At 43.3% G+C, this 21270-nt stretch overlaps 2 protein-coding genes across 2 annotated transcripts; both read left to right on the forward strand.

Annotated features, from left to right (window-relative positions):
* The first annotated feature begins 11010 nt into the window (after nt 1-11010).
* On the forward strand, nt 11011-11952 carry LOC104851231 (olfactory receptor 9G4). The gene has a single exon (XM_010608405.2). The coding sequence runs from the start codon at nt 11014-11016 to the stop codon at nt 11950-11952; it is 939 nt and encodes a 312-aa protein (XP_010606707.1). The 5' UTR covers nt 11011-11013.
* Nucleotides 11953-19617: 7665 nt separating this feature from the next.
* LOC104851150 (olfactory receptor 1013) lies at nt 19618-20535 on the forward strand. Its single transcript, XM_010608331.1, has one exon. The coding sequence runs from the start codon at nt 19618-19620 to the stop codon at nt 20533-20535; it is 918 nt and encodes a 305-aa protein (XP_010606633.1).
* The last annotated feature ends 735 nt before the right edge of the window (nt 20536-21270 follow it).

The raw sequence follows: 21270 nt of genomic DNA on the forward strand, positions 1-21270 counted from the left end.
TGATAATTCTTGTAGGACATTAATGGCTTTAAAAATAAAAGACCCAACCATTTTTATAATCCCTATAATCACTATTTTCCTTATCATAATACCGTCGCCGATTCATCTTTCAGTACCTTGCCCCCCACCCACACTTACTGCTATGTGAATAATCATGAGGTCACCACAGGCCATGTCTTACCGATGTCCCATTTCCCTGACAGCACCTGTATCTCCATAGGCTTAGCTATGTGAGCAGACCAATCCCAGACACCCAGAGGGAGGATATGACTCCAATCTAACCGGAATGTCAGCCATTATGGCGCTTGGGCTCTTCTAGAAACAGATGTCCCATTCAGGAGAGTCAACAGGAGAAGGATTCAACAGAGGAACAGTTTACAGAAACACAAAACGAGTATGAGTACACCAAACCACATAGTGCCCCTTCATTTTACTATAACTGGTTTGGAAGGGAGAAGGGCAAAGAGAAATAGAACCCAGAGGGAAAGAGAGAGATTTTGTGGTGACTATACAAGCTGGGATGGAAGCATGGGATCCACAGAGGACTACGGCCTCCCACGGCCCTGCTGAAAAGAGCCTGACAATCTGTCTGCTGAATTCACTTTCTTTCAATCCCCCACCCTCCCCAGCTCAGACACAATGGGTGGAATCATTTCTAGAGTTTGTTCTCTGGTATCAGAAGGCAGAAGCAGAAGGAATGGCAGTTGACTCTGTAGTAGCAATGGAACAGAGGATGACACACCTAACAGTCAGGCTTGCTGGTCACGCATTGATTTGGGCAGGGCCATTTGTCTCCCTAACACCATCAATATTTTACCACATCCACTGAAAATTCAAGTGTCTTAATATCTGTCCAGGTTGAGCACAATCTCCAGAACTGTTCTGAGCATAACATTAAAAAGTCTTCTCCCATTGTTTCTGCTGGACAAACACAGATACATTAGACCCTTGTGTTATGACCAGCCTCACAAATGAACAACTCCAGTTATGATTGACATTTTAGTTTTAACCTACAGCCAAAGGCTTTAGTCCTAACTGGAAGGCCCACCTTTTGTGCTTTCGGATAGTGTCAGATTCAGATTTAACCCTTAAAGAGTTCTGGAAGGAACATTACAACATCTTTCCCTCTGTGGGGTAAATTGAGAATCCCTGGACCAATGTCTCTCCAAGGACACTGAGATTTTCCAGGCTCTGATGTACTTGCTCCTGGCCTCCAACGTCATCAGCCGCCTCGGCTCATCCTGGCCTCCGACCTCTTCATCATCGCCGCCATCTTGAGGATCCGCTCCGCGCAGGGCCGCCTCAAGGCCTTCTCCACGTGCTCCTCCCACCTCATCTCCGTCACCCTGTACTACGGCTCCATCCTCTACATCTACGCTCCGCCCCGTAGCTATTCTAGGGACAACATTGTTTCCATCTTTTACACTGTGGTGTTTCCCACGCTGAATCCTGTAATCTACAACCCGAGAAATAAAGATGTGAAAGAGGCTCTGGAGAAACTTCTCAATACATCAACCTGGTTTCCTTCTAAAGGGAAACAAGGAAAATTTGTTTATTTTATTACAAGTCAAATGTCACTGTGCTCCATCTCATCAGTCATTCTTGCACTTTAAGGAAAAGTATCTACCCTCGATGCACGACACTGTAACAGAAATACAGTAAGGAAATTAGGATAAATTAGGAATTAAAATTTTAATGTAAAATACAAAGACTCGGTAAGGACTAGGGAAATAAAAGTCTTCTAACTTCAAAAAGTGAGAGAAAAAGCTGGGGATTTAGTTCAGTGGTTCTGCTGCCTATCTTGCAAGTACAAGGAACTGAACTTGATCCCCTGTACAACAAAGAGGAAAAGAATGACAGAAAAGCTGTAGATTTGGCTGTGTAGGAAATAGTTTTTGTATGGTTATTTCTGAGAAATAGAAAATAAACCAGATATGAAACTGACACTTTAATCAAATTATTTAGGGAGCCGAAGCAGGAGGATTACAAACAAAGCCAGACTGTGTCACTTTCTTTGTTTTTAACTACAATTATTATTATAAAGAACCAAAGGCATCCAAGTAACACTTTTGAATTATTCCCAGCTGGCTGGATCTCTTTAAATCTATAAGTCACTCCCTCTGAGAGTCAATATCTCATGGATACAATTTCACTGACTCACTCTATTATTTTCTGGGCTACTCGTTTTTCTTAAAAGTAGGCTTGAAAAGACTTCTATATCTAAAATGTGATATTATGATGACCGGAAATCAATTTTTATGATAAGATAATAACTATGTTGGCATAATCCCACTTTTAAAATGAACAAAATGCACATAACTCACAAGAGAACACTTTACAGAGAGTAGAAAGCTCATGAAAAATAGAAATACCACGTGGTGCCTTTAATGTCCAAAGAGACACTATTACTACAATACACATCTACAAAGCAGAAACTATTCTAACGCTTGCATTGGTGCATTCATTAATGAAAGAAAACATAAGGAGCTGAAGGTTGTAAGGAGGACGCCAGCACACAGCTTCTTCCAGAGCTGCGGATCTGGGGCACACTGTTGTTTCTGTACACTCATCTGGGTCTGGGAAGAGGAGCACGGTCAGGATGAGTAAGAACCACAGGAACCCAGCAGAAGGAAACAAGGATGGATCAGCAGGAACTCCAAAATGCTTAACTCGCAAAGCTTTGCCAACTCAGGGTGGGGATGTCTAAACGATAGCTTCTACTTCTCATGACAGAAGGTAAAATGCCTATGAAATACATTCCTTTAAGTCATGTGAATGGGCCCAAAGGGTGTTTTACCAGAATGGACATCAGTAAATATACGTGAAAAGTGTGCTGTGAAAGCAGTATAGAGACCTCGGACACATAACCAGAAGGTCCTCCGACTGCTGTGCAAAGCTTTGTTCTTCATTTCAGAATCAATTTCCTTACTCTGTATAGAACTTAGTATATACACAGACTCTGTAGCCTGTGCTCACCTAAAAGTGTGTTCACTTCATATTTGTATGGAAATGATATCACGACAGCACGATCCTGTATGAATATTACCATCAAACCCAAGTGAAAAGATAAAGTGCAACTCATAATAAACCTAACAAGGGATAAAGATAAATAAAAGAACAACTAAAATGGAACTCAGTCTGCTGAACAGATGTTTTATTGACTATGTCACTGTAGACTTAGTAGTCAGCCTCAAATCACTGCAGAAAATGTTTTATTCCAGCTCATGCCTATGTAATACCAAATCTTCTACATTAACTTGAAATTACATTATAAATTCCTAAGAGCATTTTCTTCATGAAACACAAACACAATTTAAATTCTCAAAATAAAGTCGTTTCCTATTTGGTACTTTTAAAAAAATAGGTTTTAATAAATTAAGTTTTTGAAAATACAAATATTTATAGGTAACCTCGTTACGCAGAAATATTTGTCTCATATTTAGTTTATTAAAAAACAATTCAGTAGGGATTTAGATCAGTGGCAACACACCTGCCTCTGAAGCAGAAGGTCTTGAGTTCGATCTCTAGTACTGTAAAAAAATAAAATTAAAAAATTAAAAATTGAATAACTCTAGGGCCAGGGATTTAGCTCAGTGGTTCCGCTGCCTGCCTTTCAAGTGCAAGGGCCCGAGTTTGATACCCAGTACCAAAAAAATTTAATTACTTACTTAATTAATTAATTTTTATACTCTGAGATTTACTTGTTCCATTGGTCTGGGTTCTTCCAAGAAACAGATTTCGCAGAATGTGTTTGCAAGTGTGTATATGTGTGTGATATTATGTGTGTGTATATTAGATAGATAGATATTATATCAAATGACAGTCAAAACTCAGAGCATGGTCCAAAGGCCCAGGCCCAGAAGATTGAAGGTACAGCCCTGGGCAGGCAGCCTGGACCTCAGGAGACCCCATGGGGTAGACAAAGCCCAAAAGCAGCAAGTAAGGCTGTGGGAGGCTGACCCTCCTGTGTCGCGCTGCTGCGGTGAATGACCACTGTGATCCCTGCTTAGGAAGCGTAGACAGTGCCCAGTGGTTTGGCGCTGGACACCCTCTGAGCCCCACCAGCAGGTGCGGAGGAGTTGTGCACAGGACCTAAGTTGTGGGCGGTCCCCAGACCTCCCAGATATCGCTCGTCTTTCTACAGCAGCGTGGGGTGGGGGCCATCAGAGCCCATGGTTATTTGTCCCATTCCTTCAAGACTGGACGAAGAGCGAAAGCGTTAGAGCGAGTTCTACCTCACAGCAACCGGAGGGTAGGAGGAGCTGGGCGAGCAGAGGCCGCTCTGAAGAGAGAGAGAACTTTCCATCCCGCGCTGCTCTGCACGTGAGCGCTCTGTCATTCCGGGCACCTCCTCGCTCCTCCGAGTTTCTCACTTGCCTCAGTTATAGTGACCGCATGGGAGAGGGGAAAGAGGCATCAGTCTGAAGAGTTCTGGAGACGGAAGCACTGTCCTGTGCTCATGGTTCCTGTGGCTCCAAGTAGAGACTTCACTTTGTCCAGTTTGATTTCTATACTGCAGATCAGCAGACCCGAAAACTAAGAGGCCATGAGCTCGTGTTGCCATGGTATCACGTAGAAAGCCTGGGAGTTAGCTTCGCACAAAGTGGACTGCAGATCACATCGTTGCTGCTAATTGTGCCGCTGCCCTTGCTGAGCTTTTTCTGCAGCTGTGACGTGGGGAGAATAATGGTGATGCCGTCTGAGTAGGCTCAGGAGGGCAGAAGCAGAGGGTGCAGGCTGGGGTCCTACACCACACAGACGAGGTCTCCTGCAGTTCCTGAGGTGGGAAGTCCAGGATCAGCATGCCCTAACACTCACGTTTTGGTGAAGACTTCCTGACTTTTCAATGCCCACTTCATTTTTAATCTAGGTGGATTTTCATTAACATGTAGTAACAGCGCATATTAATAGAGGACTTCAACGATGAGTGTGGCATTTACTGATCAAGTCGATAGAGTTGTCTTGGCTCTACCATTTTCATTTCTTTCTGATGGAATTCTTACATTTCTTTCTTTGATATTTATAAAAAGCATTTTCCACCCCAAGAAAGAATAAAATTCAGGCATTTATAGTAAAAGTAGGTGGAAGTAGAGGATGTTCTGTGATGTGACACAGAAGAGTAGCACAGCTCGAGGTTACATACATGGAAGGCAGGCAGCAAAACACAGATGGGACAAGTTCCAGTGCTCTGCAGAGAAGGGTGACCCTCGTTCAGATGCCCACACTCTTACTGCATTCGCCTTTGACCCTAACTGTCTCCTTTTCATGTCATCTCGTTAGGGTTAATCGTCAACACATTGATGGGGGAACAATCTATCAACCTGGTTCACAGCAAGTATCAACTTCAAAGTCTTCATCATGAGTGACTGGAACTTATCCCAGCCAACCCAGATACTACCTGGCTTTGCATGTGGATATTTTCTTCTTCCTTTTTCTCCATTCTAACTCATATTTAGTAATTTTCTGCATAGGAGATAAGTCTCAGGCCTATCGTGACATTTCTGGCCTGCATGGGTTTCCCCAGTGACCGAGACCATGAAGCGCTCCTGAGTAAGTGTAATGCAGAGCGGAGCTTGATGATGTGGTCTGCAGACCAGGGCTCCATTCTAGCAGTGAAGCCTGGGGACTGGATCGCTGAGCCTGGGGCAGAGGACAACGTGAGCTCCACAAAGTGACCGTGAGGGTCAGCGCTTGCTGTGCTGTCCTCCTGGCCCACAGGACCTTTTGACACACACCTGAGGTCATATTAATGTTGCAGGGTAGGTAACAGGAGCAGGTGTTGAGCTGGGCAGTCTGATTCCTCTCCAAAGTTGCTAGGCCACGGGGATGACTCCCTGTCAGGTCATTGGCCCTCGGTGATACAGACGGGAAGACAGGTGTGGTGAGGGCGGGGTTAAAAGAACTAACAGACTGGAGAGATGGGCTGTGTCAGACTGCATGTGAAAGGTGTTATCTAGGGAGGTGCAGCTGATTTAGGGGTAGAAATCACCTGGCCCTGAGAAGGACAGAGTCCAGGCTTGAAAGGCCCCGGTACGGCAAGGATCACAATACTCAGAAAATTTAAATGGCAGGGTCAGTGCAAAGTCCACCAAAGTCCTCACTGTGGCACGAAACCTCCTCAGTGAGCGCATCCCAGCTCTTTCCTCCTGGTGCACAGACATTGTTAACCATGCAGGACCCCCAGGTTCCAAAGTCTCCTCCCAGCCCCCTGCCCCTTTGTGCTTCTGCGCCTGTGCAGGGCTCTCCTGACCCGAAATGCTGCCCTTTGCACGGCTGCGGTCCACACAGTGCGCAGAACAGACGCTGCCCCACTGCACACGCAGCGCTGCCCACCCGGCTCCAGGCAGGGCCTCTGCTCTGACCGCTCCCTGCCTTGTGTGGTAACGTGGAGAGTTGTTCAAGGTGACACCGAACGCAGAATCTCCCCACCGCTCCAGCGCACGTCCTTGGTGTTTTCGGGGAACCAGGAGAATGAGTTATTCTTTTGTTATTTTGCATTAAAGATTCAGGGCCCTTTGCCTTGTATTCTAAAAAATAAATTTAGAAGGACAGGCCTGTGAACTTGATAGCATACACGGCCAGACCTCCGAGTGTTCTGATTGACAAGGGCAGCATGCGGCTCCCAAGCCATTCTTGACTCTCCATGCTCCCGTCAGGTTACTCTGTAATTGAGAAATAGAAAAGTGCGGAGAAAGATCTCTAAAGCAACGACCCCCTTTCAAAAGACTTACTTCAGTCATCTTTATGGAGCGAGAGAATTGCTTAATAAACCAAGATGCAAAGACCCTATTTCCTTCTTCCGTTTTGTGTATGCACGAAGCAAAGGCAGCGAATATGACGTTGTGGTGAACCCCGTTTTCTAACTTTGAGCCCCATTTTACATATAAAACATGGGGTCCTGTCAACATATGATGCCCTAATATCGGTGACTCCGCGTTTTTCTTGGCTGAACGCGCCAGAGAAGTGCCCCCGAGTCCTGACAGAACAGGAATTTCTTCCTCGCAAGTCTGGAGGTTTCGTGTCACTGTGTGAGCAGCACCAGGTCCCAACACTCCTGTGGCCTCTCGCTGCACACACATGCCTGTGGCCTGTTGCTTCCTCGTGCCATCATTTTCCTGTGTTCCTGCTTCATTGGTGATGCGCTCTGCTTCTGAACCTGCTTCTCTGTGGTACGGAACTAACATCCTCTACTTGTGTCCACCTTAGTCAGGCACCCTTGGAAGGTCCTGTCTCCAAACAGGGGAGCTAAAGGTGACGTGCTCAGGTTAAATCTGGGCATGAAAACGAGGACGGATAAGACTTTCCTAAAAGATGAAATAAGGAATTGTTGCTGGGAAAGAGCAAGAGAGAGAAGGGGGGAGGGAGATAGGAGAAGTGTGTGAGAAATATGGATCACAGAGTTCAGTTCTGTGATTCAAATTAGAAAAATTAATATCCTCAGATTCACTTAATCCCTGTATTCTGAGATCCACTGGACCAATTTTGTGGGGAGGAGAAGCTACAAGGAATTGCATTCAGGACCTTGCTTGAGCAAAGTGGGCTCGCGGCCACTGAGCTAAATCCCCATCCGCAATGGACCAACGATTAATCCACTGTTCCTCATTGCATCATATCCTAACTCACACATTAACTTCTAATTCCAGGAGGAGTCTAGGGGAGTCTTTGGAGACTGCCGGTGCATGCTCCTGTGCTGCTGATGGGAGAGGTCTGGATGTGTCCTTGTAAAACTGCATATGTAGGGCCCACAAAGTGAGCCTGTCACCAGAACATAGGAATAGTGTTGCTTCCAAGAACTGGGCTTTCTTAAGGTAAGCACTGGCTCCAGACTCAGCAGTCTGAGGGAGAGAGGGTCTGGTGTTGCTCTGAATGCATCATCGCTATTGCAAATGCACACACGGGCGAGCACACACACACAGACTGCACCTGTGCACACACAAGCACACACACCTGAAGTAGATCTCAGACTTCATCCTACGCTACATCTGCAATTTACAATTCACTCTCACAGTTGTGCTACACCGTGGATGTCTGCCGACTATGTAGAGATCAACAGGTCAAGACCTGTGGTTTGACTTGACTCTAATGGTGCTGCCCCGTGCTTCTCGCACCTCTAGGGAATGTTTCCCATTCTTGCTTGTCATTTTCGCCTGCCATTGGCCCCGTCATTTCCAGAGACTTTCGAGTGCTGCTGTGAAGAGAGCAGGAAGGGCTGAGGGGTCAGCTGCTTCTCCCTAAGCCCTCTTACCCTCCAAGAGGCTTCAGTGTGGTGAGCTTTAGCGTTTTTAGTGCTGATTGTTTCATATTCCCAAAGGAATAAAAAAGCACCCAGTACCTGTACCAACTCCCCATGATAAACGTAATCAATATGCACTATAAGTTTGTACTCACAAAACGCCATGTGGATTGAGGACTGGAAAGTGAACCTGTTTTCTTTCTCACTAGTGTTGCACTGCAGTCGGCGGAGGGGGGTGTTTCCCGGTAGATTTTTCAGTGAATAGTGTGATCTAGGGTAGTCATAGACAATTCTTTGGATGAGCCACTTCAAAAATGAGGAAATTCCCTATCCATTCATTCCAGAAATACTCATGAAGGAAGGCTCACTTAGTTGCTAGGAACTGTTCTGCATGCTGGGCTACAGCAGAAAACAAAATAGAGGATTCATTCTGCCTTGGGAGGCGGTGTCATGGTGAGGATGGATAGACTTTTCACGAAACAAGATTTCAGAAATGATCTAGATGTGAGGGAAACAGCAGTGTGGACAGAAATAGAGAACAGGCGTGCTTGGGGGAAGTGAACATTGCTTACAGAAATGTTAGTAGAATGGTCTTTCATAAAACTGACATTTGAAAAAAGTTGTAGAGGAGAGGGGACAACAGGAAAACTTTTGGAGGATAATATGTGAAGAGAAGGAAGATTCACTGAATTGAGTGTGGAGCAGAGGTCCCGTGTGCACGGAGGTGTAATAAAGTCAGTGGAGTGCAAAACACCTCAAGGGGTCTGTGTGTGAGGACATGAGAACCCAGGCTAGGGCACGAGAGCCTTCCTGTCCACTGTGTACAATTGGAATTTTATTAAAATAAATCGGAAGTTTTGCAAGGCTGGGTTTTAAATATGAGAAGGATCCCCCCGCCCCATCCCTGATAGTGAAAGAGTTTCGCTCAATGCTGCACAGAAATGGAGTCTTTGTGCAATGAGGATCTGGAGCAGTGAGGTGTCTACTGCAACAGTCTTGGCAAATGAAGCCAGTGGTGTAGACAGACTGGGAGCAGGCAGGAGGGGAGGAGTGGTTAGACTCAGGACAAGCTTGGAGGGTAGGAGCGATGGGATTTCCTGGATGATTGCAGAGCAGCCAGGACAGGAAGGGCATAGGGCGAGACTCAGTCTTTGGCCTGAGAAAAGGAATTGGTGTAATTTCAATGATCGATGTAGCAGATGAACAGATACATCATTTTTGTCCTTTGGCAATGAAGACTGGGAATTCGGCTTGAGGCACTGTGAGTTAATTCGGCCTTCCTGTAGAACGTTAGCACTGGGCAGCATTTTAGGCATCTTTCAGCATTAGAAGTTTAAAGCTAAGAATCACATCCAAGAAACCCATGAATAGATTTTGTGACTTTGCAAATGCTCTAAAATTTTGTGTGTATCTATACATTTACGTATGTGTGAAGAATTGCATTGTTTTTTTAACATGTCCTCAAAGAAGCAGGATTCTCAAAATTTAGTAGCTAGTACTTACTTGTGCTCCAGAAAGTATAGACTACAAGTGTTTAGAGCATTTGCTCCAGCTTGCAGAATTTTTTTGAAACAAGAATGAGAATGCAAATCTTTAGATCAACAGACAAATGTAGTCATCTGAGCTATTTTTCATCTTTGATTTCAACCAAAATGATAAGAAATGCCCATGTAAGCAATGATCCATGGGTGTATAGGAGATTTTAATCTGCTGTGCCAGACTGTTAATGCTGACAAATTAAAATTGTAGTAGCTCAGTATTTGCAAAAGGAACAAAAATTTTGTATATGTGTGATTTATGTTCTTAAGTGGAGACCACTCTCTTACAATCACACAAATAATGAACATCAGAGCTGTATCCTGATTTTAACTCCTCAGTCCATGCCAATGAGCTGCACTTCTAGTCCTGTCCCTCCTTTGTCATCTTCAAGAAGGTGTGGTATAGTAGCAGATGGTTTTGTTTCACCCATTGTCCATTGTTTGTGGTTTTGGTGTCACTTTGACAAACACCTCCAAGTTTAGTATAGGAAGTTTTCTTCGTGTGTTAACCCTTGAGGCTTGCAGATTGACACTATACATATAGATGTAGACAGAGACAGGGATAGTAATACACATAAATAGATCTTTCATTAATTTTTCTGGGTCATTTGTATTAGGGTCAAATTCCATTCAATTGCAGGAAAACATCCAGTGCTCACAACACCATACATAGAAAACACTTTTCCCATGTGTAACTGGGTGACATGTTGCACGGTCACAAGTAAAATTAGTTGTCTGGGTTGATTTCTGAGCTCTCCGTTTTGTTCCCTATGTCTGTATGTGTAGCATGTTGGTGTTGATGCAAGAGTCAGCACAATGCTTGGCACACAAGTTATCATTCACTTACAGAAGAAGGCTGAGATTTTAAGAGAACAGACAACACATCAAGGATTAGGCTGAGTATTTCATGCGAGTCACTTGTACTCCGCCATTTTGACCTGTTGGGAACGGATTAGTGCTCTTTGCGATCTTTCGTTTTCTCGCCTGTTGATATGGGCTGCACCTGAATTAGACTGTGACTACATGAAAGTTCTAGTTTTAAAGTCAAATTCTGATTCCAACTTTAATCATCTTCCACATTTACAGATTAAAGTCATATAGTTCTAGACAGTAAGGAGTAAGAGTCCATACATCTGCTCCTAATTGACAAGTTGATGACACACTGTTGACTTCTCCTAAGAGAAAGCATCACTGAGTTCTTTTTTCTTCTCCTCACGACAAACAGTATTCCCCTCTGTGGACATGGAACTGGGAAATCGCACGGTTCTGACTGAATTCATCTTGTTGGGCATCTCAGCAGAGCCCCGCTGGCAGCTAATCATATTTCCAACATTTCTCATGCTCTATTTGGCAACCCTAATGGGGAACTTGACCCTGGTTGTCCTGATCCGGATCGACTCCAGGCTGCACACACCTATGTACTTCTTCATTGGTGGGCTGTCTTTTTTGGACTTCTGGTATACCTCCGTGTACACCCCCAAAATCCTAGCCATTTGTGTTTCACAAGATAAACGGATTTCCTTGGCAGGATGTGGGGCTCAGTTTTTCTTCTCCTGTGTTGCTGCTTATACTGAGTGCTACCTGTTAGCAGCCATGGCCTATGACCGCTATGTGGCAGTTTGTAGCCCACTGCTGTATTCAGGTATCATGTCCACCTCTCTCTGCACTGGGCTTGTCGCTGGCTGCTACACAGGAGGGTTTCTGAATGCCATAGCCCACACTGCCAACACTTTCCGGCTGAGTTTCTGTGGTAAAAACATCATTGACCATTTTGTATGTGATGTGGGGCCATTGATCAAAATGTCCTGTATGGATACCCGCGTCTATGTGAAAATCCTTTCCAGTCTGGTGGGCTTCACTGTCCTCTCCTGTCTTCTCGTCATCCTCGTTTCCTATTTCAACATCCTCCTCTCTATCCTGAGGATCCGCTCAGCCTCAGGCAGGCGCAAGACTTTCTCCACCTGTGCTTCCCACCTGGTCTCTGTTGTCCTATTCTATGGCTCCCTGCTCTTTGTGTACTCCAGGCCGAGTTCCAGCTACTCCCTGGAGAGGGACAAAGTTGCCGCTCTGTTCTACACCATCATCAATCCCCTGCTCAACCCTCTCATCTACAGTTTGAGAAACAAAGATGTCAAAGAAGCCTTCAGGAAAGTGGTGCAGACCATACGACCGCAAGCATGAAGCTCATCTTGTATAGTTTATTACGGTTTACCAAGTCCTGACTTGCACATGTTTGTATACGTCTCTGTATTTTTAGTTGTTGTGATAATTTATTCTGGTCACAACAAAATATGCAACAGCCCAGTCTCCCATAATTATCATCATCATCGTCTTTGTTATTATTTTCTTGGGATATATTATATTCAGAGTCAATACTACTGGGGTATTTTGAATTCTGCAGTCTGATGCTTGCCTCATTGCAGTACTAGATTGTAGCATAGTTTGTCCTCTTGGCTTTTTTGAGATTTTTGAAAGAGAAAGCATGGATTCACTGGTTTTCCTGCAAATCTTTGACTTTGATGTATTTTGAGCAAATTTTATTGGATAAGTAAATGATGTGAAATGGGTAGTTAGATTGCTGGAAATTTGTTTAAGGTTATGCAAGGATTACTTTTAATGAGATGCATCCTCCTTTTCTCAAAAATTGCATTATTACAAAAACAGAAACTTCATTCTATAGTTTACATTACACTCTGATTATTAGAACAAAACAGACTAATGCAAAGAAACAGTCTTCCTGTCTCAAACTGAGGAGAATTAATCCTTTAATTTAAAATATCTCCTGCACAACCAGTCTGGTGAACTCCCGAATCAGCCTGCTGTCCCTAAGCACTGCTCAGGGAAATGCAGGCTAAGGTGGGGTTTGGAAGAGTGCAGAAGAACAGGAGGCCTCAACCCATACAAGGGGAGGCCGTTTTGCTATTGTTCCTGGAAATACGGCCGACACTCTGCGGGGTTTTGCCTGCCTTGGGCGTGCAAGAAGCATTTGCTGAGCCTCAGTGTATTCGCCTCTCAGGAATGCTGAGTGTTGTTGGCAGACTTCATGTATTTTTTTCTCACAAACTACTTCTTCACCCCTAGGTGGGAATGATAGTACTCACCTTTCTTTAAGGAAGCCTTGAATACGTACATAATAATATAACTTCAGATATTTTCAGTTAATGCTCAAAGTTAATAGTAGAATAAAACTCCATGATGAGACAAAGATGAACTAGGAAATGAGTTAGTTGAATTCTCTACTGTTACAAGAGACCCAATGATGCTAGCAAGATGGACAAACCAGTTCCACAGACACTCTGCAGAAGAAAGCACATCAACTACCAACAGGTATACATGAAATGTTCCAGAACACTAATCAGCAGAGAAATATGAATTAAAAGCACAATGAAATACCATGTTATGCACAGGAGAATGAGTTTGCTTTAAAAAATGAAAGGGAAAGTTGGGGAATGTGTAGAGAAAAGGGAACTTGTGAACACCACTGGAAAGAATATATGTTAGTGCAGCCACATTGGAAAACAGTATGGAGGATAGTTTAACCGTTTAAAATAGAATTAGGATTCAGCAGTTCTACTTCTGGCTATATACCCAAGGGGCTGAAATCAGGATGTAAAAAAAACCTGCAGTCTGCACTCCTTGCAGCTTTACACACAATAGCCAAGATACAGACCAAAACTAAGCTTCCATGACAGGATGAATGGAAGCAGAAAAGTTAGCCACACATGATAGTGTACGAAGTCCATAAAAACAGAAAAAAATGTATGTATTGTTTGTGACAAACAGGTATCTGTGGAGGATGCTAAGTGAAACAAGGAATGAACAGGAAGACATATCCTGTGTGACCTCACTCATACGTGGAATGAAGAATAGGAGCAAGATGTAGAATAGTAACTAGCAGAGGCTATGGTGGGTGTGGTTGGTGGTAGAGAGTACTAATTGGTGAGAGGGTACAGAGATTATGTAGGCAGGAGAGCAAATTCTGATGCTGTAATGCATAGCACCCTGACTGTAGTAATAACACTCTACACTTCAAAATTGCTAAAACGCGTATTCTAGGTGTTCATTCTTCCTACAGAGACATGATAAAGCAGGAGGTGCTGGATATATTAATTAGCCTAATTTAATCCATGTGCCATGTATAAAATTATACTGCACTCCACACTCATATATAAGCATTTGTTCATGAAAATAAAAGAAAAATGAAAATGAAAATAAATGGTACACTGGGAGAAAAATTCCCTTTATCTCTTCCATCTCAGAGTGGGCAAATGCTCAAAGCCCATGACAAAGAAGTGAAAAGAACCCTGTACCTTAGCAGGTGATTGAAAGACCTTCTCCAAGAAGCACAGAGGAAGTGTTCTGCTCAGATGCTAAGCAGGGCGTTTGCACATTTATTATGAGTCTTAGGGGAAGGACTAGATCAAGAATTCCGGGTCAGATTTCAGTGAAGTAGGCACAAATTATCTGACGAGGTCATAGAAAGATGTGACACTTCCTTCCTTCGCTTTATTATTTAGAGTTTTGAATTTCTAAAATCTAACTTGGGTCTATGGCCATTCCTCCCAGAACATGCCTGATCTCTTCTAAAGTCTAACTTGGGTCTCTTTGATGCTACAGCTGGCTGTGGAGTGTCCCTGGAGGCTCATATATTCAAGGCCTGGTACCTGGACAGTTGTCACTGGGAGGTCTTGTGAACTCCAAGGGATCAGGTTTGGTGGGAGATGTTGGTGTCCCTAGAGGTGTGGAGCATAGCGAGTCTCCTTATGTCTTTCACTTCCTGTCCAAGAGGTGAATAGCCAAATTCCATCACTGCCAGGCAGTCACCAAAGGCCCAAAGCAACAGGGCCAGTCTAACATGAACTGAAACCTCTACAACTGTGAACCCAAGTAACGCTTTTCTCTTCAGGACATAACTATCTCAAGTATTTGTCAGAGTAATAGAAAGCTGACCCTGAGAGTTCACAGTGGTGTCAGTTTGAGTGGATTGAGAAACACCTATGGGATGAGTGGAGCTCAGTTCTGGGTGTGTCCAGATGACTGACTTGTAAACCAGAAAGTGAAGGAAGGGGGAAGTCCCGCCCTTGATGTGGGCGGCACCAACCAATGGACTTGTAGCCTGGAAGGAACAAGAGAGAAAGCAGGATGGCGTCCGCCATCTTGTTTCTTCTCAGAGACTTTGGGCTCAGTCTTCACTTATGGACGTGCATCTTCAATTTATTCAGGCTTCCAGCTCAGACTGATCAGCTGTCCAGCTCATACTCTTCCATCTTCCGGTGCCAACCCTATGTCTTTCTCCCAGGGACTCGCACCAGATGCTGTAGTGCTCTAGGCCTGTGATTTTGTCCTGGTTTTCTGCTTTCACTTTCCAATAAATGCTGCTTTCTGATTTCACTCTACGTAAGTTCTTCTGTTCAGTGCCTTTTGACTCTCCCCCTTGTAGTCCTTTCCAAGATGAGAGAAGAACCCACCAGCCTTATGGTCACAATCTCTTTCTGGGGCAAAAGGTGAACTGTATGTCTAGCATCATGAGTAGATTAAAACGTTTTCCACTAATACATATTTATAAGAGTAATGCTACCTTCAGGAATAATTAAATGTTATTGGGTTGACTTAGTTTAAATGCTCAGTTTTCCTTCTAGCTCCCGTAGGAGTATCCGTAGTTCATGCCTATGCATGAATTATTGCACTGGTCACTAACTTCTCCTATTTATAAGTCATCTTCCACACAGCTGTTTCGATAATCCCTCAAAGTTTTTCGGTTATATTTTTCTGGTGATTTTGTAAAGTGATTTTGGTTGCCTGTTTTCTCTATGAGTGAAACATACACATCTCTATAGGTGATTTTAAACTGAGTATTCTAACTTTCATTATTCCATGGAGTATGAACAAAGTCACAAGTGTGGGCCCATAACTTCACATTTCCACGCAGAGCCAGAGAGTCTGCTTGGAGAACAGTCAACCTTGGGGAAAAGGGAATCTGACAGAGCAGACCTGATGCAAAGGAAAAGATGTGTCCTCCTTAAGTTGCTCATATTGACCTTGGTTGGACTCTGCAAGGGTTTGTAACTGTGTTCTGCAAAGAAATGAATGAAATATAATGTGCTAGGCAAAAGGGTATTTTCTGAGTCTCTGGAAAAGGCCCCGTTCTCCTCTGAACGGTGGCTTGGACAGAGTGTACCACCACCGAGACACATTTAAAAAGAATGGCCTCCATCCATCTAGCTGGTGCTTATGCTCCTAAACAAGCTCTCAATACAGGATTGTAAAGCGAGAGGCTGAGGTCATCATATTATTGCCACATTAGGATTTCCAGGGTCAACACATTCAATGATAAAATTTAGAGCAGCTCCTGGCAAGAACCGCAGGCCCAGGGCCCAGAAGCCATTACCATGAAAATCAGAAATGAAGACCACGTCCTGTGCCTTGTGACCATGTTCTTCAACATATGACAGAGCCTGTTATGAGAGGGGAGAGCTACTAAAACTGTAGCATGGGAGCTTGGTCATTTCCCCTTCTCTAGGTAGAAATTTAATCAGAGAAAGATGACTCTTTCTTATTTAACTGTGACTCTACTATAAATCTTTAGCCCTTCTTCCCAACCTCAGAGTGATACAGTAATTTTCCTCTCCCACCCCACAGTTTGGGAAAATTAAGGTATTTCTGATTACCAGTTATCTTGTTTTGGTTTCCTAGATCACGAGACCTAAGAAGACTGATTCTGTGCCTGGTTTCATTTGCCCAAGTCAGTATAGTTCTGTCCTATCACAGCCCTCTGCTTGGCACCTAGTACATAGCAAAGTGCCAGTTGGCAACTATTTCTGCATTTTGGAATCAATTGATATGATATATATTATCATCTCCACAAGATTTTTAAATTACATATGACGAATGCTACCATCATGTATATATAAAATCTACCAATAAATGTTTTGCTAAAACCTAACAAAGCAAAAATAAATTGAGTAATGGCGTGAGAGGTGAGGGTAGATATGTTTGCTGCACGAGCTATCTTATAGACATTTATGATATGCAAAGTTTGTCTCCAAAGTGATTTCTCTGTTGATGAATGGATGCTGGAGGGTATTTCCTCTCAATTTTATCTCTAGGGTTCCCTTTGTCTAGGGGAACAACTGTGAATTTTGTAATGAGTTTGCCTTGGACACTAGCTGATCATGATTTTGTCACATTCTGTATATATTGTTTGGCTATAGTGACTTGAAGCACCTAATTGAAAGTCTTGTTTGACAATATTCATTTATTTATTGTCTAGGAACTTCAGATAGGAATTTAAAGAAAAAAGTACCCAGTTCAGAGTCATTGTAATCATGAGTTTCTCATTTTGCATTGAAAAAGCAAAAGAAAATCAATATACTTTCCCATTAATTACCTTTGCAGAGCATTACAAAACTATAGGCCCAGGAGGTGGTTGAGGGATCAAATACACTGGGGATTCAGAGTAAGAAATAAGCCGCCTGGGTCCATGGTGAAATCCTCTGTTTTTTGAATCAGTGACACAACTAAGTGTCTGGGCCCGGGTGGGACCTCAAATGTTTGTGGATTCGTAATCAGACTTGGCCCAAAGACTAGGTGAGTCAAGGTGGTGCCGGCATGTGGTCTGGACAATCGTGGTACCTTTTATTAACTAATCTATGTAAGGTACACTCACTTGTGACAACTTCTGAATCTCTCAAGGTTATCACAAAGGTGACAGTGTGAAGACTTAAAAGACAGAGTCCCTTGTAGCCCACCAGCCCTGCTAATCTGACATCAAAAAATGAAAGGAGGGTCTGAGTCCAGGCTAAGTGTCAGATCTTCAGAGAAAGCAGCCCTATTTACTATTTTGCAATTTTTCAAAACTTACTACATTGCAACATGGTCATGGGCAAAATTATTGCCATTAATATTTGAGCATATGTACGATGTGTGTTGTGAGGAATAAAAAAATGCTATGTATGAAGTGCTGAACACAATATTTGATTCAAAGTGAACTGCTAAAAATTTTTAACTATTTCTGTAAGTGATAAAATTCCAAGATCATAATGAGACACAAAGCATAATAGAATCAGATGATATTCAGGTTCAGATACCATCCAGAAATTTCAAGTGTTCTCAGCAAAACCTCTCAGCTTTCATTGATTCACGTCTTCAGGGATTTTTGTGTTGTCATAGAATTTTTCATATTTACAATTATTTGATTTAGAATAAAAAACGACATTATGATAGTGCAATAAAAGAAAATGAGATAAATCTTAAACTGACCTATATGTTTCCTCAAAAGCAGATGATGTAGAATATTTCCCGGTAGGGAATTAAGAAGTAAAGTTAGAGGAATATATGCAACATGATGTAAGAGCAGGGAAGGGCAAGATATTTGCAGGAAAAGGGAAAGAGAAGTGTCAGGGAGGAAGATTACAATAGTGTGTTTCAGAAAGACTTTTAAAAGTAATATCACAAAGAGTTCAGGCTGAGAAAATCATACTTCTAGTTATGAAAATACATGGGGGGAGCATTCCATGCACAATGAGGAGTAGCTGGGAAGGAACTGAAGATGCGTGCATTATTCTCGGAGCAGAAAGGAAGGTGGAAGGGTGGAAAGGACAGTGAGGGGAGACAGGCCGAGTTGGAAGCAGAAGACACTAAGCGCAGATCACAGAGAGCTTGGATTTCTTTGTGAGGATGCTGGCTTCTCCTGAGTGAGTTACAAAGTCACTGGAGTGGTCAGAACAGAAGAATAGCATGGTCACTGGGCATTGTAAGAGGAAGACTCTGGAGAGACTCAAGTGAGCTGAGCATGAAGGCAAGGAGATAAAGTAGGAGGCTTCGGCAATGATGCGGAGAGAGCACTAGTGGCTTTGTCCAAGATGAAAACATTGCAGTTGGGAAAGAAATGGCCAGGTGTTGGAAAGATTTTGAAGGCAGTGCCTACCAGATCGTGTGAAAGCTAGAGAACAGTTAAGCATGTCACTAAACACTTCTTCTAAGCTGGAAAAATGTCATTTCCTGCAGTAAGGAAGACTGAAGACAAAGGAGATGTGGGAAGGATACCTGGGAAAAGATTTTCTCCTCATGCGCACATTGGATATTGTGTAACAGTTATGCCATAGATGTGGGGACCAATAGTCATGGGAAGCATGTATCTGGAGTCCATGGAGTAGGCAAGAAAAATGAAGCCACCCAGAGGGTAATTCACCTACAGTGGATGTTTAAAATCACTGGTCCAGGTGATGTCACCAGGAACCATTCTCGATGGAAATGGCAGAGGTCCTCAGGTGGGCTCGAGAGGCATTCCAGAACTCGAGAGCCAGCCTGAGGGAGAATGGGTAACAAGAGAAACAGAAGAAATAACAGGCCAGTGTGATGACCAGCAGGCCAAGTAAACAGAGTATTTCCAGCAGGAGAGAGTGAGAAACTCTGACAGCTGTTGCACATAGATCAAACCAGAAAATGACTTATGCTTATTTTTAATTTATCAATGGGAAGTCGTTGAACTTTTAGTGGAGGAGGAGTAAAAGAAGCGACAGTGGAACAATCTTACATTGTCTGTATTTTACTCATACATGACTCTATTAACTCTGTTGTGGAACACTTATATTGAGTTGAATATGAACTTCTTTCTTACTTCCTGAGTGAGACTACAGTAAAAATAATGAACATAGTCCCTGGAATTTTTCTTTATTTGGCTGCAGAATAAAAGTTCTTTCTAAATGAGCACAAAGACTGTGGGTCTGAGACTTCTTATGATTCCCAGGAATGTCCTGCAACGCACTACCATGTCTACTATTTTTACCAGCACAGTAAGTCAAAGATCTCCCATTTTCTTTTCTGTGCAGTGCAATATCCAGAGCCATGGCGAGGGGCAATCACACGGTGACCGAGTTCATCCTGCTGGGCTTCACATCGGACCCCGTGACGCAGCGGGTGCTCTTCGCCCTCTTCCTTGGGGTGTACTCTGCGACCTTGCTAGGAAACAACACCCTCATGGTGCTGATCTGCAGTGACTCCCGGCTGCACACACCCATGTACTTTTTCATCGGAAATCTGTCTTTCCTGGACCTGTGGCTGTCCTCGGTCTACACCCCAAAGATCCTAGTGACCTGCATCTCTGAAGACAAAAGCATCTCCTTTGCAGGCTGCGTGGCCCAGTTCTTCTTCTCCGCTGGGTTAGACTACACTGAGTGCTACCTGCTGGCCGCCATGGCCTATGACCGCTACGTGGCCATCTCTAAGCCCCTGCTTTACGCCCAGGCCATGTCCACAAAGCTCTGTGCATTTTTGGTAGCAGCCTGTTATGTTGGAGGCTTCACCAACTCTTCCAGTATCACCAAGAAGACCTTTTCCTTTGACTTCTGCAGTGACAATGTCATAGACGACTTTTTTTGTGATTTGCTTCCCCTAGTGAAGTTGGCCTGTGGTGGGAAGGAGGGCACCCAGGCTCTGATGTACTTCCTCCTGGCCTCCAACGTCATCAGCCCCCTAGGGCTCATCCTGGCCTCCTACCTCTTCATCATCGCCGCCATCTTGAGGATCCGCTCTGCCCAGGGCCGCCTCAAGGCCTTCTCCACGTGCTCCTCCCACCTCATCTCCGTCACCCTGTACTATGGCTCCATCCTCTACGTCTACTCTCGTCCCAGTTCCAGCTACTCCCTTGAGAGAGATAAAATGGTTTCCACCTTCTATACCGTGCTGTTCCCAATGCTGAATCCCTTGATCTACAGTCTGAGGAATAAGAATGTGAAAGAAGCTCTAAATAAATTCTTCAAATAAATCAAGATGATCTTCTAAGAAGCAGCAAAGAGGATTTCTGATCAAGTTAACTACTTCGAGCACAGTTGCTATTGGGCTACATGTGGATATAATTCAAGATAGTGGATTTCCAACTTTGATGCATCACAGTTCAAAAGACCTAACATGAGAAAATCAAGGTAATTTAGGAGCTGGAAACTGAATATAAAATGTAAGAATGTGGATTGAGTTTCATGTTACTGTATGTTAGAAACAGAGATTAAGCCCTCAAAATTCTGTAACTTTGGGCTGGGGATTTAACTCAGTGATTCCACCACCTGCCTCATAATCTCAAGGTCCAGAGTTAAGTCCCAGGTACAAAAAAACAAAATTATGTAACTTCAAAAAGTGTTAGAGGAGCCCAAACTTTTAGGAGAATATTCATTTCAGTAACACAATAGTATGTATACAATTATTGCCTATAAATATGTTGAATTGATTTTTAATATTTTCCCATAACTGGTAACTAATGATTTTCATTCCTTTCCTTTCTGCAGTGTCTTAAACATTTTTAATGTATTATTTTTTTTTATTCAGAGACATTAACATAAAGATCTGGAGGCCCCAAGAAATATGTTGCTACAATTTATTCCCAGCTGGTATGAACCTCTAAGGACCACTCCCAGGATCTCTTTGCTTGAAGAAAACTAGCCATATCAGGCCTCCCAAATTTAAAGACACCATGCAAAAATGAGCATCTGAAATGAACAGACATTT

The sequence above is a fragment of the Fukomys damarensis genome, unplaced genomic scaffold, assembly GCF_012274545.1.
Source record: "Fukomys damarensis isolate Sample0158 unplaced genomic scaffold, DMR_v1.0_HiC HiC_scaffold_27, whole genome shotgun sequence".
Taxonomy (NCBI): Eukaryota; Metazoa; Chordata; class Mammalia; order Rodentia; family Bathyergidae; genus Fukomys; species Fukomys damarensis.

Bases quoted from the DNA above. Each gene is read 5' to 3' on its own strand.
- LOC104851231 (XM_010608405.2), top strand. From the start codon at position 11,014: ATGGAACTGGGAAATCGCACGGTTCTGACTGAATTCATCTTGTTGGGC.
- LOC104851150 (XM_010608331.1), top strand. From the start codon at position 19,618: ATGGCGAGGGGCAATCACACGGTGACCGAGTTCATCCTGCTGGGCTTC.